This window comes from Cynocephalus volans, chromosome 9, assembly GCF_027409185.1.
Source record: "Cynocephalus volans isolate mCynVol1 chromosome 9, mCynVol1.pri, whole genome shotgun sequence".
NCBI classification, from domain to species: Eukaryota; Metazoa; Chordata; class Mammalia; order Dermoptera; family Cynocephalidae; genus Cynocephalus; species Cynocephalus volans.
The window spans coordinates 98,398,362-98,418,842 of NC_084468.1; the positions used below are offsets into that span (position 1 = coordinate 98,398,362).

At 36.8% G+C, this 20,481-nt stretch overlaps 1 protein-coding gene across 1 annotated transcript in view; it reads right to left on the reverse strand.

The window, feature by feature from the left end:
- The window catches only part of ZGRF1 (zinc finger GRF-type containing 1), a 97,662-nt gene that overhangs the window by 41,638 nt on the left and 35,543 nt on the right, over positions 1–20,481 (reverse strand). The window contains exons 12-13 of the mRNA XM_063107470.1: positions 20,003–20,199; positions 19,022–19,161 (exon numbers count right to left, since the gene is read on the reverse strand). Coding sequence (XP_062963540.1) covers positions 19,022–19,161; positions 20,003–20,199 — 337 coding nt within the window. The remainder of the gene's footprint in view (positions 1–19,021; positions 19,162–20,002; positions 20,200–20,481) is intronic.

The following is a 20,481-nucleotide window of genomic DNA, read 5'->3' on the forward strand; positions in this document are numbered from 1 at the left end:
TTTTTACAGCAGAGTAGTATTCCATTGTGTAGATATACCACATTTTCCGTATCCACTCAACTGATGATGGACATTTGGGCTGGTACCAACTCTTAGCTATTGTAAAGAGTTCTGCGATGAACATTGGGGAACAGGTATACCTTCGACTTGATGATTTCCATTCCTCTGGGTATATTCCCAGCAGTAGGATAGCTGGGTCATATGCTAGGTATATCAGCAATTGTTTGAGGAACCTCCATACCATTTTCCATATAGGCTGCACCATTTTGCAGTCCCACCAACAATGTATGAGAGTTCCTTTTCCTCCACAACCTCGCCAGCATATATCGTTCAGAGTCTTTTGGATTTTAGCCATCCTAACTGGGGTTAGATGGTATCTCAGTATGGTTTTGATTTGCATTTCCCGAATGCTGAGTGATGTTGAGCATTTTTTCATATGTCTGTTGGCCATTCGTATATCTTCCTTAGAGAAATGCCTACTTAGCTCTTTTGCCCTTTTTTAAATTGGGTTGCTTGTTTTTTTCTTGTAAAGTTGTTTGAGTTCCTTATATATTCTGGATATTAATCCTTTGTCAGATGTATATTTTGCATATATTTTCTCCCACTCTGTTAGTTGTCTTTTAACTCTGTTGTTTCTTTTCCTGTGCACAAGCTTTTAAGTTTGCTATAATCCCATTTGTTTATTTTTCCTTTGGTTGCCCATGCTTTTGAGGTCATATTCATGAAGTCTGTGTCCAGTCCTCCTTCATGAAGTGTTTCTCCTATGTTTTCTTTAATAAGTTTTATTATTTCAGGGTGTATATTTAATTCTTTAATCCACTTCGAGTTGATTTTAGTATATGGTGAGAGGTATGGGTCTAGTTTCATTCTCCTGCATATGGATATCCAGTTATCCCAGCACCATTTCCTGAAGAGGCAGTCTCTTCCCCAGTGTATAGGCTTGATGCCTTTGTCAAAGATCAGATGGCTGTAGGTGTGTGGGTTGATTTCTGGATTCTCTATTCTATTCCATTGGTCAGTGTGTCTGTTTTTATGCCAGTACCATGTTGTTTTGGTTATTATAGCTTTGTAGTATAGGTTAAAGTCAAGAAGTGTTATGCCTCCAGCTTTATTATTTTTCTCAGCATTGCTTTGGCTATGCGTGGTCTTTTGTTATTCCATATAAATGTCTGGATAGTTTTTTCTATTTCTGAGAAAAATATCATTGGAATTTTGATGGGGATTGCGTTGAATCTGTAGATCACTTTGGGTAGTATGTACATTTTCACAATGTTGATTCTTCCAATCCAAGAGCATGGGATATCTTTCCATCTTCTTGTATCCTCCCTAAATTCTCTCAGCAGTGGTTTGTAGTTCTCATTATAGAGATTTTTCACATCCTTGGTTAACTCTATTCCTAAGTATTTTATTTTTTTGGTGGCTATTGTAAATGGGCAGGCTTTCTTGATTTCTCGTTCTGCATGTTCACTATTGGAGAATAGAAATGCAACTGATTTTTGTGTGTTGATTTTGTATCCTGCTACTGTGCTGAAATCATTTATCAATTCCAGCAGTTTTTTTGTAGAGGTTTTAGGCTGTTCGATATATAGGATCATGTCATCTGCAAACAGGGACAGTTTGACTTCATCTTTTCCAATCTGGATGCCCTTTATTTCCTTCTCTTCTCTGATTGCTCTGGCTAGTACTTCCAACACTATGTTGAATAGGAGTGGTGAGAGTGGGCATCCTTGTCTAGTCCTGTTCTTAAAGGAAAAGCTTTCAGCTTTTCCCCATTCAGGATGATATTGGCAGTGGGTTTGGCATAAATGGCTTTAATTAGGTTGAGATACTTTCCATCTATACATAACTTATAAAGGGTCTTTTTTGAATTTTATGAAATGCCTTTTCAGCATCTATAGAGATGATCATATGGCCCTTGTGTTCTATTTTCTTAATATGGTGTATCACATTTATTGATTTGCATATGTTGAACCAAACTTGCATCCCTGGGATCAATCCCACTTGATTGTGGTGAATAATTTTACGTATGTGTTGCTGTATTCTGTTAGCTAGTATTTTACTGAGGATTTTTGCATCTATATTCATCAAGGATATCAGCCTGTAGTTTTCTTTTTCAGTTGTATCTTTACCTGGTTTTGGTATCAGGATGATGTTTGCTTCATAGAATGAGTTTGGGAGATTTGCGTCTGTTTCAATCTTTTGGAATGGTTTGTAGAGAATTGGTGTCAATTCCTCTTTGAATGTTTGGTAGAATTCTGCTGTGAATCCATCTGGTCCTGGGCTTTTCTTTGTTGGGAGCCTTCTGATAACAGCTTCAATCTCCTTTATTGTTATTGGTCTGTTCAGATTTTCTACATCTTCTTGGCTCAGTTTTGGTAGCTTGTGTGTGTCCAGAAATTTATCCATTTCCTCCATATTTTCAACTTTGTTGGCATATAGCTGTTTATAGTAGTCTCGAATGATTCCTTGTATATCAGATGAATCAGTTGTAATATCGCCTTTTTCATTTCTAATTTTTGTTATTTGGATACTCTCTCTTCTTTTTTTTGTTAGCCATGCTAATGGTTTGTCAATTTTATTTATCTTTTCAAAAAACCAACTTCTTGATTTGTTGTTCTTTTGAATTGTCCTTTGGGTATCAATTTTATTCAGTTCTGCTCTGATCTTAATGATTTCTTTCCGTCTGCTAACATTAGGTTTGGATTGTTCTTGTTTTTCTAGTTCTTTAAGGTGAAGTGTTAGGTTGTTCACTTGCCATCTTTCCATTCTTCTGAGGTGAGCATTTAATGTGATAAATATCCCCCTTAGTACTGCTTTTGCAGTATCGCACAGGTTTCGGTATGATGTATCATTATGTTCATTAGTTTCAATAAATTTCTTGATTTCCTGCTTGATTTCTTCTTGGACCCATATGTCATTAAGTAGAATGCTGTTTAATTTCCATGTGTTTGCATAGTTTCCATAATTTCGTTACTGATTTCTAATTTTAATCCATTGTGGTCTGAAAATATACATGGGATAATTCCAATGTTTTTGAATTTGTTAAGACTTGATTTGTGACCTAACATGTGATCTATCCTGGAGAATGATCCATGTGCTGATGAGAAGAATGAATATTCTGAGGTCATTGGATGGAATGTACTGTAGATATCTGCCAAGTCCAAGTGGTCTGGTATGTTGTTAGATCTTGTGTTTCTCTGTTGATTCTTTGCCTAGATGATCTGTCCAATATTGACAGCGCGGTGTTCAGGTCCCCTGCTATTATGGTATTAGTGTCTATTTCCTTCTTTAGGTCTAATAGAGTTTGTTTTATAAATCTGGCTGCTCCAAAATTGGGTGCATACATATTTATGATTGTTATGTCTTCTTGATGGATCAGTCCTTTTATCATTAAGTAGGGTCCCTCATTGTCTCTTTTTCTGGTTTTTAGTTTAAAGTCTATTTTGTCAGATATAAGAATAGCTACTCCAGCTCGTTTTTCTTTTCTGTTTGCATGGTAAATCTTTTTCCATCCTTTCACTCTTATTCTATGTGAATCTTTATGGGTGAGGTGGGTCTCTTGTAGGCAGCATATAGTTCGGTCCTCCTTTTTGATCCAGTCAGCCAATCTGTGTCTTTTGATTGGGGAATTTAAGCCTTTTACATTAAGAGATGTTATTGAAAGTTGTTGATTTATTCCTAGCATTTTATTGGTTGTTTGGTTGTCTTAGGTGTCTTTTGTTCCTTGCTTTCTGATTTACTGTTTGGTTTCTGTGTTTGTTGGTTCCTTAGGTTGTAGATAGTGTTTTTGCTTGCTTGTTTTCTCTTCATGAATGCCATTTTTATTATACTAGCGGGTTTAGATTTTTCTTGGGTTTTTATGGCAGTGGTAGTTATTTTTCAGGAACCAAACCCAGTACTCCCTTGAGGATTTCTTGTAAGGGTGGTTGTGTGGTAGTGAACTCCCACAGTTTTTGTTTGTCTGAGAAATATACTATTTGCCCTTCATTTCGGAAGAATAGCCTTGCAGGGTAAAGTATTCTTGGCTGGCAATCTTTGTCTTTTAGTATTTTGAATATATCATCCCATTCCTTTCTAGCTTTTAGGGTTTGTGATGAAAAGTCTGATGTTAGCCTGATGGGGGTTCCCTTATAGGTGATTTGACACTTCTCTCTTGTAGCTTTTAAGATTCTCACTTTGTCTCTGAGTTTTGCCAATTTGACTATAACATGTCTTGGAGAAGGCCTTTTTGGGTTGAATACGTTTGGAGATCGTTGAGCTTCCTGGATCTGAAGATCTGTGATTTTTCCTATACCTGGGAAGTTTTCTGCCACTATTTTGTTGAATATGTTTTCAATGGAATCTCCATTTTCCTCCCCTTCTGGAACACCCATGACTCGGATATTTGAGCGCTTAAGGTTGTCTGATATCTCTCTCAGATTTTCTTCAATGCCTTTGATTGTTTTTTCTTTCTTTTTGTCTGCTTGTGTTATTTCAAATAGCCCATCTTAAAGTTCAGAGGTTCTCTCTTCAACTTCGACACGCCTGCTGGTTAAACTCTCCGTTGTGTTTTTTATTTCGCTGAATAACTTCTTCAGTTCAGCAAGTTCTGCTACATTTTTATTTCAGGACATCGATTTCCTTGTACATGTCCTCTTTCAGGTCCTGTATACTTTTCCTCATTTCATCATGATGTCTAGCTGAGTTTTCTTGTATCTCATTCAGTTTCCTTAGAATTATCACTCGAAATTCCTTGTCAGTCATTTCAAGGGCTTCTTGTTCTATAGGATCTAGAGTTTGAGATTTATTAACTTTTGGTGGTGTACTTTCTTGATTTTTTGTATTTCTGGTATCTTTTTTTTTATGTTTATTCATTGTGGCAGGGGGTTTCACAGTCCACCGGTTTGAGACTATTGACTAACTAAGATGTCGCTGTGGTTGCCAATTAGGTATGGCTACCTCCGTAAATGCTCAGTTGGCCTTTAGTGCCTTGTGTGTATGGTTGCCTCGGGTCGTGGGCCTCTCCGGGGAGCCACCTCTCTGGTCAGCTTGGACTCTGCTGGGCTGCTGGATCACGTACCACAGGGTGTGTGATCTCTGTTGAGCTTTCACTTACCGTGCAGGACTTCTCCCTGTTCCGTGTGCTCTGGCCCCGGCTGTTGGATCGTGCAGTGGCGACCCCACAGGGTGTGTGGTTTCTCTCTAGTTTCCGCCTCCCTGGCCGCACGTCTCCCCACTCTGTGCGCACTGGGCTGGGCTGGGACGTGTCTTCTGGAACCCTCGTCTATCAGCTGGGCCTTCAAGACCCTGCTTGGCACTGCCTCACCCAGGAAGTCTACCAGGTTTCTGCTAGGCACTGACGACCGGTCCCTCTGGGTGCCTTTGTAGCACTCTGTAGATCTTTCTCGGGACTAATCACCTTCCTCCTGGTTTTGCGGTTATTTGTGTACTTGTCTTATCTCCCACACCATAGCGTGAGCTCCTCGGGGGAGGAGCCCGTAGCACATGGTTCACCTTTGTATCCCCCCGGCCCAGACGAGTCCAGTGCCCGCCTGCAGACAGCTCTCCTGCAGGTTTAAGCGGACTTGGGAACTCTCCTACCACACTGTTCCCAACCAGAAATTGGTTAGGCGTTTTTCCGAACTGGTGTCCGCAGGACGGTATCTGCCTCCCAGTAACAGGAAGTGTACCGGGCCGGAGTCCAGGGTGTGGTGGAGTGACAGTCGGCCCCGCCCGTACTAGCTTGCCCTCCCGACACTGGCCGGGGACGCCCCACGCCACCAGCCCCACCAGAGAACCACGGAGGGAGTAGGAGGGGAGCCCAGCCCGTAGGCTCCGGGAAGCCCCGTGCCGGAGCAAGCAAGTGGGAAGGCTCAGTGAGGAGCCGAGCTGGGCCGGAGCTGCCACCACCTGAGAAAATGGAGGCAGCCCTGGGGCGGTGAGTGGCCCAGTGATGCAGGCGGAAGCCGGGTGGGCGTCAGCCCCCCCCCCCCCCCCCCCCCCCCCGAGCAGGGCCAGGCCAGGGGTCACTCACAGGGCTGTGCCAGGTCGGGCGCTCACTCTCTGGTTTGTCGCCTTCCCCGTTCTCGGTTCCCGCCCCCTCAGGCTGCTTGCTCGGTCCCGTGGCGCGGCTCAGGCGCTCCCAGGAATCTTCTTTTATGCCGGCCTGAAACCTCGAATCCTGAATAGGGCAGCTGGCCGCCTTCAGCGCGTCCCCGGCCTCCGGGATCCTGTCTGCATCCACAGCAGCCCTGGCGCCGTGTTCCCTGTTTAGAGACTTGCTTTTGCAGCTATGAAATTGTGCTTTATTCTCGTTTTGCATTTCTGTTTGCAGGATAAATGTTTTTCCATCCTTTCACTCTTAGTCTATGTGAGCCTTTATGGGCGAGGTGGGTCTCTTGAAGGCAGCATATAGTTGGGTCCTCCTTTTTAATCCAGTCAGCCATTCTGTGTCTTTTGATTGGGGAATTTAAGCCTTTTACATTAAGAGTTGTTATTGAAAAGTGTTGATTTAATGCTAGCATTTTATTGATTTTTATTTGGAAGTCTTAGGTGTCTTTTGTTCCTTTCTTTCTGATTTACTGTTTGTTTTCTGTGTTTGTTGGTTCCTTGGGTTGTAAATAGCCTTTCTATTTGTTTGTTTTCTCTTCATGGATGCCATTTTTATTATACTAGTGGGTTTTGATTTTTCTTGGGTTTTTATGGCAGTGGTAGTTGTTTTTCAGGTACCAAACCCAGTACTCCCTTGAGAATTTCTTGTAAGGGTGTTCGTGTGGTAGTGAACACCCAAAGTTTTTGTTTGTCTGAGAAGTATACTATTTGCCCTTCATTTCGGAAGGACAGCCTTGTGGGGTAGAGTATTCTTGGCTGGCAATCTCTGTCTTTTAGTATTTTGAATATATCATCCCATTCCTTTCTGGCTTTTAGGGTTTGTGATGAAAAGTCTGATGTTAGCCTGATTGGGGCTCCCCTGTAGCTGATTTGATGCTTCTCTCTTGCAGCTTTTAAGATTCTCTCTTTGTCTTTGAGTTTTGCCAATTTGATTATAACATCTCTTGGAGAAGACCTTTTGGGTTGAATACGTTTGGGGATATATCAGCTTCCTGAATCTGAAGATATGTGTCTTTTCCTATACCTGGGAAGTTTTCTGCCACTATTTTGTTGAATATGTTTTCAATTCAATCTTTTTCCTGCCCTTCTGGAATACCCATCATTCAGATATTTGAGCACTTAAGGTTGTCTGATATCTCTTTTTGATTTTCCTCAATGTTTTTAATTCTTTTTTTTTTTTTTTTGTCTGCCTGTGTTATTTCAAACAGCCCATCTTCAAGGTCATGAGTTCTCCCTTCTACTTCTGCAAGCCTTCTGGTTAAACTCTCTGTTCTGTTTTGTTATTTTGCTGAATGAATTCTTCAGCTCAGCAAGCTCTGCTACATTCTTTTTCAGGGCATTGATTTTCTTGTACATTTCTTCTTTCAGATCCTATATACTTTTCCTCCTTTCATCATGTTATCTAGCTGAGTGTTCTTGTATCTCATTCAGTTTCCTTAGAATTATCACTCGAAATTCCTTGTCAGACATTTCAAGGGCTTCTTGTTCTATAGGATCTAGTGCTTGAGAGTTATTACCATTTGGTGGTGTACTTTCTTGATTTTTCATATTTCTGGTATCTTTCCTTTGATGTTTAGTCATTGTGGTAGGGGGTTTCACAGTCCACTGGTTTGACACTATTGTCTGGCTAGAATGTTGCTGGGGTTGCCAATTTGGTATGGCTACCTCAGTGTCTGCTCAGTTGGCCACTAGTGCCTTGTGTGTGTGGTTGCCTAGGGTCTTGGGCCTCTCTGGGGAGCTGCCTCTCTGGTCAGCGTGCACTTGGCCAGGCTGGGGATGGAGTCGGGTGGCAGCGGTGAGACCTACCTCCTGGGTCACGTGCTGGCACCACAGGATGTGTGGTCTCTGCGGAGCTTCTGCTTCCCCTGCTGGATGTCTCCCTGCTCTGTGCGCAGTCGGCTGGGCTGCAGTGTCACACGCTGGAACCGCCGGGCATGTGGTCTCTGCAGATCTTCCACCTCCCCTGCTGTACGTCTCCCTGCTCTCCGCGCACTCAGCCGGGCTGGGGATGGAGTCAGGTGGCGGCGGTGAGGCCTACCTGTTGGGTCTTGCTCCAGCACGGCAGGGCGTGTGATCTCTGTGGAGCTTCTGCCTCCCCTCCAATGTTTTAAAATTTTTTGATAAACTGGTTTAATGCATGCAGATACACCCTCCTGTGGTATTTTCCTTTTGTTGGCTTTAATAAAACAATCCCACACACAGCATTCTTGCTCATAGTATATCCTATGACTATCATTCTTTTTAAATATAAATTAAGATGATCAAGGTACTTACCATTAGTGGGCCAATTAGAAGGGAAATAGCCTTTCAAAGGTAGAAGCTCTACCTCATTGATAGATGATGGTCCATAGAAAGCACTACATGCAATAAAAGTATCCAGTTCAAAGTCTAGGGTTTTTGAAACCACCCAAAGATCATCTGAAAAGATAAACATTTTTTCTCAGCTTTACTGAAGTATGATTGACAATTAAAAATTGTGTATATTTAACATGTACAACATGGTGTTTTAAGTATTCCTACAATCAAGCTAATTAACTTATCCATCACCTGACATAGCTAACTTTTTTTTATAGTGAGAACACTTAAGATCTACTCCCTTAGCAAATTTCAAGTATACGATACATTATTATTAACTATAGTTACCATGCTGTACATTAGATCTCTAGAGTGTATTCATCTTGTAACTAAAGTTTGTATCCTTTGACTAACATCTCCCCGTTTCTCCCAGCCCCCATTCCACCCCCAGCCTCTGGCAACCGCCATTCTACCCTGTTTCTCTATTTTAGGTTCCACATATATGTGATACCATGTAATATTTGTCTTTCTGTGTCTGGCATATTTCATTTAGCATAATGATCTCCAAGTTCATGCATGTTGTTGCAAATAGGAGGATTTCTTTCTTTTTCAAAGCTGAATAATATTCCATTGTATATATAAGATACTTAGGTTGTTTCCATGTCTTGGTTATTGTGAATAATATTACAGTGAACATGGGAATGCAGATATTTCTTCAAGATACTGATTTTATTTCCTTCAGATATATACTCAGAAGTGGGATTGCTGGATCTATTTTTAGTTTTAGTTTTTTGAGAAACCTCCATACTGTTTTCCATAATGACTGAACCAGTTTACATTCCCATCAACAGTGTACGAGGATTCCCTTTTCTCCATATCCTCACCAAGACTTTCTATCTTTTGTCTTTTTTATATCAACCATTCTAACAGATTTGAGGTGATATCTCATTGTGGTTTTGATTCACGTTTCCCTGATGATTAGTGATGTTGAACACTTTTCCATAAACCTGTTGGTCATTTGTGTGTCTTCTTTGGAGAAATGCTTATTGAGGTCCTTTCCCCATTTTTTAATCCAAATATTTGTTTTCTTACTATTTAATTAAGTTTTTATAACATATTTTGAATATTAACCCCTTATCAGATATACGGTTTGGTACTGGCAATGTTTTTTTGGATATGACACCAAAAGCAGAAAACAAAAGAAAAATAAATAACCATGCTATGATTTAAGTGTTGCGCTCCATCTAAAATTCATGTTGAAACTTCGCCAATGTGACAATAGTAAGAGGTGGGATTTTCAGGTGATTAAGTCAGGAGAGTGGAACCCTCATGAATGGAATTAGGTACCCTTATAAAAGGACTTGCCAGAGGGAGTTCGTCCTTTTTGCCCTTCTGCCTTCTGCCATGTAAGGACACAGTGTTCAAAGTGTCACCTTGGATGCAGAGACATTACCCTCACCAGACAACAAAACTACCAGTGTCTTGATCTTAGACGTCTCAGCCTCCAGAACTGTGAGAAATAAATTTCTGTCTTTAGAAATTATACAGGCTGTGTTATTTTGTTATAGCAGCACAAACAAAGTAAGACAAAGTGAGACTACATCAAACTAAAAAGCTTCTGCACTGCAACAATCAAAATAAAAAGGCAACCTATAAAATGGGAGAAAATATTTGCAAACCATGTATCTGATAAAGACAAACTTTTTTTTAAAGTATGTAGAACTTTGCTCAACCCAAAGCTAAATTTGGATTTCTTCAACGATTATTCCCATGTTGTTTTTTAAAAAAAAAAAAAAAAAAAAAAATGGAATTGGTTATTATAATCTATAAGATTCCACCTAAACTAAGACTGGAACATATAATATTTTATTTGCATGTCTGTAACTTGATTAGTTTTATGTTTTTAAAGTTAGTTTTATAATTACTAAAAAATATATAAATAAAGCAAAGAAGTCAACATCTAAATCATCTTTCTCTTGTAATAAGCTTTATAGCTACATCACACTTTCCTAAGATAGAATATTAATCTAAAAAGATACGCTGTGATGTAATGGTTTCCCCATGCTCAAATGAAGTCAGTAGTCCATGGATAGAATACACATTCTTTTAATAGGCTTCCACTTAACTGACTCCAGATTAACTGATGTTATTCTTTCTTTCTGTATCACACGCCTACTCATCTCCACAGTACACCAAGCACCCCTAGCTAGCCGGCTACTTTCCATAGTACCTGTACAATATTTCTACCACCAGTTGCGTTTATATTCACAAAGAACCAATTGTATCTGTTCTAAAACTTATTTATACTAGTTTTATTTATTATTATAACTTAATCATGTATTAATGGAAACAATGAGTATGAAGAAAAGAATTGCTATTTTAGAAAAACTAAAGTAAATAATTTAGAAACACTTAAATTTGCTTAAAAAAATTGCTATGACTCTAGTGCAGGTGAGATAAATGTAAACCATTAGAAAAGATATTGAAAAAAACCTATAATGATTCTCCACTTAGATTGCTTCTCAAGTACCTTTCAGTTCTTATTCCATGTTAAGGAATTCAAAAGGGAAATCCTTAGTTTATACAGGAAAGATAAAAAGAATCTTCAATCAAAAATCCCATATTCAAAGAAAAAGCCTTGATTTTTCATCAGAAGATCATTAAATAAAAATATACTCATATACTTTAAGTTAAAATAAAATATTTAATATTTGTATGCATTATTGCTATGATTTGAATGTTTGTCCCTTCCAAAACTCATGTTGAAACTTAATCCCCATTGTATTAGTATTAAAAGGGTGGGAAATCTGACTATGGTATTTGAAAGGTGTAGCTTAATACCCATCAGTAGGAAGTGACTTAATAAATTATGGCACACCTATACTGCAGACTTTTATGCAATAGTTAAAAAGAATGTGATATGTTTATCTTAGTGTTTCTCAAGAATGCCACTGGCATTTTGGGGTGGAAAAATTTCTCACCATGTGAGGAATATATGCATCACAGGATATTTTGTGTACTTGGACCCAGACATTTAAGTACCAGTAGTGGCCCCAGTCATATCTCTAAATGTTTTCTAGAGGGAAGTACAACCTCTGGTTAAGAATAAGCAATCTATCATGGAAAATCTCCAAAATAAAAATTAGATACAATATATAAATAGTTCATATAAATATATATTTACACATACATATATGTATGTATATTTATACTACACAGACACATACAGTATGGTCCTATATATTTAAAAATTATATATATGTACATACATGTCTAAATACATCTACATGTATACATATACCTAGACATGCTTAGAAATAAAGTTCTGGAAAGATACTTGTTTTAGTCCGTTTTGTGTTGCTATAACAGAAATACCTGAGACTGGGTAATTTATAAGGAAAAGGGGTTTATTTGGCTTACGATTCTGAGACAGCTGCATCTGGCATGGGCCTCAGACTGCTTCTACTCATGGCAGAAAGTGGCAGGCAGCCAGTAGGTACAAGCAGATCACATGGTGAGAAGAAGCACGAGAGAGGAAGCAAGAGAGAGAGAGAAGGTGCCAGGGTCTTTTAAACAACAAGCTCTCGCGGGAACTGATAGAGTGAGAACTCACTCATTTATCCCCCCTCCTCCAGGGAGAGCATTAATCCATTCATGAGGGATCCTCCCCCATGACTCAATCAGTTTCCAACACTGCCACATTGGGGATCAAAATTCCACGTGAGTTTTGGAGGGGATAACACATCTAAACTGCATCAATACTCATCAAACTGTTAACCTGAGGTTGGGAGTGCTCCTGAACAAAAATAAACAACATCAGATTCTGCATTCCTAATCCAGTGCCCCAGACTTTAAAGAGATGGCAGAATGACTTGATGAGCCAGAAAGAGGCCAGTGACATTGCACAGGAAGCTGAGTTTGGTAAAATGGGGTTTTGCATGAACCTACAGAAGGCCTAAGAAGGCAGGACATGAGTTGACACATAAGACCACTGTTTCCATCTGTTCAGGCTGCTATAACAAAATGCCTTTGGTGAATAATTTATAAATAATAGAAATTTATTTCTCACAGTTCTGGAAGCTAGGAAGTTCAAGATCAAGGCTCCAGCAGATTTGGCATTTGGTGAAGTCTTGCTCTCTCTGCTTCATGGATGGAGCCACTTGCTGTATCCTCACATGACAGAGAGGCAGAAGGCTGTGTCCTCATGTGGCAGAAGGGGCCAAAGGAGCTAGGGCACTCCCTTCTATCTCTTTTATAAGGTCACACTAATCCCACTCATGATAGCAGAGCCCTCATGACTTAAGGGCTCTATGTCTTAGTGCTATCACGTATGAATTTTGAGGGGACACATTCAGATCATAGCAACCATCTAACATACTGCAAAAGAAAGTAGTATTAGACTCAGTTTAGGCTAACAAAACCAACGGCCAAGGCATTGGCAATTGCAACAGTGCCAATGATTAGATCAGAAAGGATGTTAGCAATTCCAGTAAGCTGAAAAATAGCCGCAAAATAGCAACATAATGATCCCATTTCCACTGACAAGCCCTCTTTCAGAAAAGGTGACCTTCCTCCCCTCTTGCAACTGCCTAGCAATTAGCAGGTGAATTTTGTGAAATCAGAATTACGTCCAGGGAGGAACAGGCTTTTAAAAAATGAGAAAGGTGTGGAAGCTCTGAAAGATGGACCTTAAACTAAGCAGTGACTAAGATTTTAATACCCAAACTAGTTTAAAAATTACTAGACAAAATCTACCCGATAGGATTCATCTTAAATTTTCCCTGCTGCAAATAGGAATGGGGGATTAGAGTGAAGAAGAGTACAAACAGTTATGAAGATGAAAGAGAACTTTGAGATTATACATATCTAAGCAGCAATTACTATGCACTTTCAAATGGTAACCTACAAGAAAGTGAAAATCAAAGGTATTAAAGAAAAATTTTCATGTTTAACTAATACATACTGTTTCTTTATTTCTTGATTTTTCATTGTATATATTTATGTATTACTTGTTTAATTATTTTAAAAACCTTTTTTGAATGTTCAATTTCTAAAACTTCAACCACTTCATGAATATCTTATATGTAATATAAATTAAAAAAATAAAAACATAATGGTCCTGCACAGAAGTTTCCTAAGAAGGCCACATTACAAATTTTTTTTGCTTACTGAATTAATAACATAATTCAAAACATGCACGAAAAATACTCAATAAAATTCTTAAATAAACACATTTGAAATGCTTAGGGGGCTTCCTAATTTTAATTCCAAACCAAGATGCTGAATGGCACAGTATGATCACTAGCTCCCTTCCTGGAGGGAACAGAGGGAAGTACATAAAGCTATGGAAAAACCCCGGAGTTGGAGAGGCTGTTTTGAATGGGGGGGGGGGGTGTCCCTGAGGTGGTTTTGGCCTACGATAGAAAGGTATCCGAGCAGGGCTGTGGAAGAGGAGATCAAAAAAGGTGGAAAGGCTGTTGGAGTTCTGTTCTTATTTTCCATCCCCGGCCTCTCTCCCACTCCCAGTTGCACTGGGACAAATAGGGTGTACCCATTCATAGGGCAATTCACACTTCTGGTTCAGAAATCCTTTGGAAAAAAATCAAGGCAGCAAGCTCTCTGTGTAAAGAGCAGAGAAAAGCAGGTGACAACTAACTGATCACAGGCAGTCTCTACCCCACATCATTCTCTCCAATCTCTTAGAGCTAAAGAATTTTGCAATATAAGAAATGTTTCTTCTTAACGTTGCTTCTTCCTCATTGGAGCTGACAAGACTGGGGTGGGTCTTCCCCAATATTCATTGCCACAAAGACTAGCTGATACCACCAGGAGAATATGAGTTCACAGGCCAAAATAATGAGACATGTGAGGAACACAAACACTTCAAAAGAAAAGCATACTGAATTATAGATTCCTACAGAAAAGGAAATACAAAAACAGAAGGGTAAAAAATTGACATTTAGCCTGGAAAGGTATAAAAAGAGATAACAGAAGGTAGTAGCAATGTAAAATAAGAAGAAAATGTGGAAAAGAAATGAACAAAAATATTAAGTTGGAAAAATATGGCAGTTGAAATGAAGTTATAATTGATAAATACAAGAATGGATATATTTGAGGAATAAATAAGCAATCCAGAAGACCGTAGTGAAGATGCATTTCAAAAGGAAAACAAAAAACAAAACCCCACAAAATAGAAAAGTTAAGAGATCTGGAAGACAGATTCAGAAATACTAACTAATAAAAGACCTAAAAAGAAAAGAGAGAGAAAATAAAGAGATAAAGAGGAAGATTATTTGAAGAAATAATGAAGATCAATTTCCCAGAATTAAAAAAAGATAAAGGTCCTTAGATTTATAAGGCCAATAGTGCGCCCAAGAGGAGAAAAAAGGAAAAGCCCACAGTGAGACACAATTATAGGGAAATATACAACTATCAAAGTCATAGAGAAAATTCTAAAGCTTCTAGCCTGAAAAAACAAACATAAACAAACATGAACAAACATAAAGAATCAGAGTGCCATCAGATTTTTCAACAGCAAAAACATATGAAATTGCTATTTTTGTAGGTCAAAAGTATTAAAGGAAAAGAACTTAGAACCTAGAATAGAAAATAGACCCTTACTAATCCAGAAATTACATGTTTAGACTAGCACTACTCAAAGTAGCCTGTACTAATGGTTTGTTATTGGTCTACAACAAGAAGTTTGTGCCACAATATAATTAAACAAACCAACATAATTCTTCCTTTATTCAGAAAATCTTGCTACAAATAAAACAAAACACAGCTGAACTAAACAGTCTTCTGAATGACATAGACGATTTACATTCTGGAGCAATTCCTCACCTCTCTTTGGAAACCAGTAAGGCTACAGACCAGAACCAGCTTGCAGACCATACTTTGAGTAGCACTAGTCTGTATGGTGTCAACTGGGGGCAGGGGTAAGGAATAGTGAGGGGAAGGATCAGGGAAAGAACCAAGGAATATGAGTGCTTTCTAAGTACTTGTTTTATTGTGGGGAGGGGTAAGATTTAACTATCTTTTGTGTTTGTTTTTTTTTAAAGGCAAAAAAGTATTTAAAAGAACATAAGGTAGAATGAACAGAAATAATAATTTAAGGTTGTAGAAACATACCCAAGTATTTCAATTATAATAAACTTAACTACTGAGCTTATTCCATTTACAAGTCAAATTTTAAAAATTGAGACATATGCTATTTAAAAGGGACACACCTATAAGAACACAAAAAGGTGAAAAAAGGTTGAAAAATGACATCAAGCAAATACTAGTCAAAATAAACTTGGTATATTGATATTAATAAATAGTCTGCATGACCAACCACTAAAAAATGAAGGAAAAGCAGAAATAATTATTAGAGATGGTGAGACTCTCTACATAATGATAACTTGGTATATCTGTATTAATAGATTTTAATAAAATGTATTAGAGATGGTGAGGGTCTCTACATAATGCTAAAAGTTTCAATTTACCAAGAAGATAATAGTAATTTAAAACATATATGTGCCTAATAAAATACTCAATATATAAAATGCAAAAAGTAATAAAATAACACAAAGAAAGTACACGATAGAGGCAGATTTCAACTTATCTCCCTTGATTACTGATAGATAACTGCCATAAAAAATTGGCAAGACTATAGAAGATCTGGAGAAGACACTTAATAAGCTTCACCTGATGGCTAAAGTATTCTACATCCAACAATTAGAGAAAATTAGATATATTTCTCATGTATTATACCATTAAGAAAATCTTAATAAACTTTAAATAGTATGAAAACCATAATGTCTGCCCATAACACAATTAAGTCAGAAGTTAATTAACAAAAATACAGAATAGAAATTCTTTACATATTTGAATATTAAAACATATGCTAAATAACTCACAGGTTAAAAAAGAAATCATAATGGAAAATTTAAAAATCTGAATTATAAGGAAAAAATTACTTCAGCAAAAGTACAGTGGTACTTTGAGGGAAATTTACAACCTGACTAATTAAATTAGAAAAGAAGAAAGCCTCAAAATTAACAAGCTAAGCAACCACCTAAGATGTGTGAAAAAGAACACTGTACTATACCCGAACAAAACAGAAAAGGTCATAAAAATAAGAATGGAAGTCAACAATGAAAACAAAACAAAGATACTTTGCTGATCTTCTGATCAACAAAGCCAAAAGTTGGTTCTTTGAAAAAACTAACAAAATATATAAACCTCAGGCGAGACTGATCAAGAGAACAAAAATACAAATAATATGATAGTATCAGAGAATATAAAGTGTCTATAAATAAATCTTTTAAAAAAAGGTTAAAGACCTCCACAGAGAAATTTGTAAAACTGTATTACAAGACGTTATAAAAGATTTAAATAAACAGATATAGCAAGTTCATGGATAATAAAACTTACTATTTAAAAAATGTCATCCCTCCCCAAGTTGATCTATAGATACCATTCCAATCAAGATCCCTACAGGTTATTTTCATGAAATTTGATAAGATTACTCTAAAATACATATGGAAGAGAGAAGGACAAAGAAGGACAAAGATGTTCTTCACATCTAAGAAGAACAAGGAGGGGGAACTTGCACTATCTGGATCAGGACTTAAGAAACTACAGTAATTAAGATAGTGTGGGATTGGCACAAGGATAGGCAAATTGACCAATAATATAAAATAGAGAGTCCAGAAACAGACCTAGGCTACTTTGAACTTGATTATGTATGACAGAGGTAGCATTTCAGATCAGAGAGGAAAACAGAGACTAATCACTAAAAAATGGTTAGTTTTCCAGCAAAACTGGTAACTATAAAGAAAAAGATGAACTTAGATCCACATCTCACCTATATACAAAAAAAAAAAAAACTCCAAATGGATTTAAGAAGGTGAAAAACAAAACTTTAAAACACTCAGTACAGGGCCGAGCCTGTGGCGCACTTGGTTGAGTGCTGCGCTGAGAGCGCGGCGACGCTCCCGCCGCGGGTTCGGATCCCATATAGGAATGGCCAGTGCGCTCACTGGCTGAGTGCTGGTCAAGAAAAAGATAAAACACTCAGTACAAAATATAGGTAAATAATTTTAGACCTTAGCACAGGAGAAAATTTTTATAATAAAACACAAAAATCATTGTCCAAAAAAAAAGAAAGACTAATAAATCTGACTATCCTAAAATTAAGAATATTTGTTTATCTAAAGATACCTTAAAGGAAGTGAAAGACATGAAACACACTGGGAACAGATATTCTCAGTATACATGATCAACAAAGAATTAACATGAAAAATATGTAAAGAAATTACATAAATAAAAAAGTTTACAAAGAACCCAATAGTAAAATAGGTGAAAAGAAACACATATAGATAATATGTACATGAAGAGCATTTCAATATAATTGGTGAGCAGAGAAATGCAAACTAAAACCACAATGAGATCATTTCACACCCATATAAGTAGGCTGATACATAAGATCTCTTATACTTTGATAGTATGAGTATAAATTGATATAACTACTTTAGAAATCAGTTTGCCATTAAAACCTAAAGATATATAAAGCATTTTCACATCCTGTAACGCAACATTTTCATTTATAGAATTATATTCAGAAGAAACTTCCACATCTACAAGAGAATACAAGAATACTCATACATAGCACATTGTTCACAATGGCAAAACTTAGAAACCCAAATGACCATCAACGGGAGACTGAATGAATGAACTGCAGCATATTCACAAAATAAAATATTATACAATAGTCAAAACAAATAATCTAGACTCTAGAGCAGCACCAAATAATATAAATAAATTACAGCAATACATTAAGTGAAAAATATAAATTCCAAAAGACTGTACACAGAATATCATTTTAATAAGGTTAAACAAAACTGAAAATTTTTAAAATGCTCTTTAGGAATTCATTTATATAAATCTATATGCAAAGGAAAGCAAGAAGTTGATGATGACAAGAATCAAAATAATTACCTTGGGTTAGGAGAGACAGCCAGATGAGTTAGTGGGTTTAATTTATATTAAATGGACGTTAGTATTAAGTTATTAGATTTTGCTTTGATTTATGGGTTCACAGATACTTACATTATTTTAAGCAATTAAATAACTAAATAAAAGCAAGCTGTGTGAGAACCAATGACAAGAAACCAAAAGATAATGATTAATCCAATTTATTATACCTATGCTCCTTTAAAAAACTCTGTTTAAACGATTTTATTTCCAAGAATACAAAATTTAGGGTCCAGTGTTGTCAATATGTGGAGACAATGAAAGAAGTACCAATAAACATTACATTTTTCAGCTTAAATATAAATATTAGGTCAGAGTACAGTTGAATCAATATACTTATTTATATGATGCCAACCAAGAACTTAGTGTAACTTTTTAAACAAAATTAAAACAGTTTTCAGTTTTTAGTATTCTTTTAATAAAGTTTAGAAAAAAGCCCTAAAATATTAAAATGATTTTTAGAAATGGTCTAATTTATTATACAGTAATAAAATACAATATGTAACACTATTAAACTATACTTTTAAAATTCTCTTTAATATAAAGAATTTATAGAGCTATATGGAATGGAGATACAAGGCTAGACTGAAACACTAACATGATCACATCTACTTACCTTTGCTATAAACTGAAGAACTTTCCTTCCGACTCAGCTTTAGATAAAGTTTGCTTTTTGGTTCATTGTAAAACTCAGGATTTACAGCCGTAAACTTCTTTAGTTTGCCGTACTGTTTTCTCTGAAAATCAAATCCTTTTCTAAAAAAAGACCAAAAATTAAAAATGAATTTTAATATTAAGGTACAAATTTTTTCAAAATCTTTAAGGTACAGTATGAAAAGGAAAGAACTAGGGTTGTATATATGTTTATATCCTTTCACACATGAATACAAAATATAAATTATTCTGTCAAAATAAGAAAACAACCTTCATAGAATTGTCATTGGTTTTAAAAAAGATTGAGATAAGAAAAGTATCTAAAAGACAGACCATCTCATTTTCTACAGCTGTAAAATGGGAATAATAACATCCCCATTATCTCCACATCTTATAGGTTATTGTGATGATTACATGAAATAATACATGCAAAGTGCTTAGAAGAGGGCCTGGCATATATAAGCTCCCAATAAAGGTTACTGTTATTATTAAATTACCATGCAAACGGTCAGTATGTTTACTTTTTGAGTAATCTCAGTTTTATAAAAGATATGTTTCCAAAAAGTAGCATTCTATTATCCTACAAGATACGTAGTTCAGGCTTGTGAATAATAACTTACCTATTAGCCTGCACTGAGAAAAATTATTCCTATGGTTTGTTCAATAGGGTTTCTCTTAAGATTGTGAAGAATAGCCCTGACTGTACATAAAAATGGCTAGAAAAATAGCATCCTGCCAATTATCTTGACATTGCTGACACTGCATAATGTTTAGAGGGGGTCAAAATAACTTTAAAGATTTATTCCCATTTAACAGTTATACAAACAGGTACTCTTTTAGAGACTTTTCCTATCTCAGCCTCTTTTAAAACTAATGATAATTCTGTGATGGTTGCTATTCTCTAATACAATTATAGGCAATTATTTGGTATTATATAACATACCTCACCAAAAGCTGGCATTCCTCATAGAGTGGTATCTTTTGACTTCTTAAGTACAAGCCAATACTCTTAATATCACTTAAAACAATGCTAGGTAGAGATTCTTCCTGTGTTAAATATCCTGGAGTCACTTCCTCAAGCCATTTGAAAAATTTACATTGATCAGCTTTGGGTCCATCACATGCATAAAAGAGACGACCCTAAGGGAAAAAAAAGATATTAAAAATTGGTGAAGAAAAATGCTTTTATTTTTCTATTGTTTTTATGTAGGTCAAGACTTTAATAATAAAAACTGCTTGGCATTAATGTACTTCAGTAAATTAGTGATGGAGTTTGGATGTGTTGTCCCTTCCAAAACTCACTTGGAAATTTGATCTCCAATGTGGCAGTGTTGGAAACTGATTGAGTCATGGGGGCGGATCCCTCATGAATAGATTAATGCTCTCCCTGGGGGAGGGGGAATTAATGAGTGAGTTCTCACT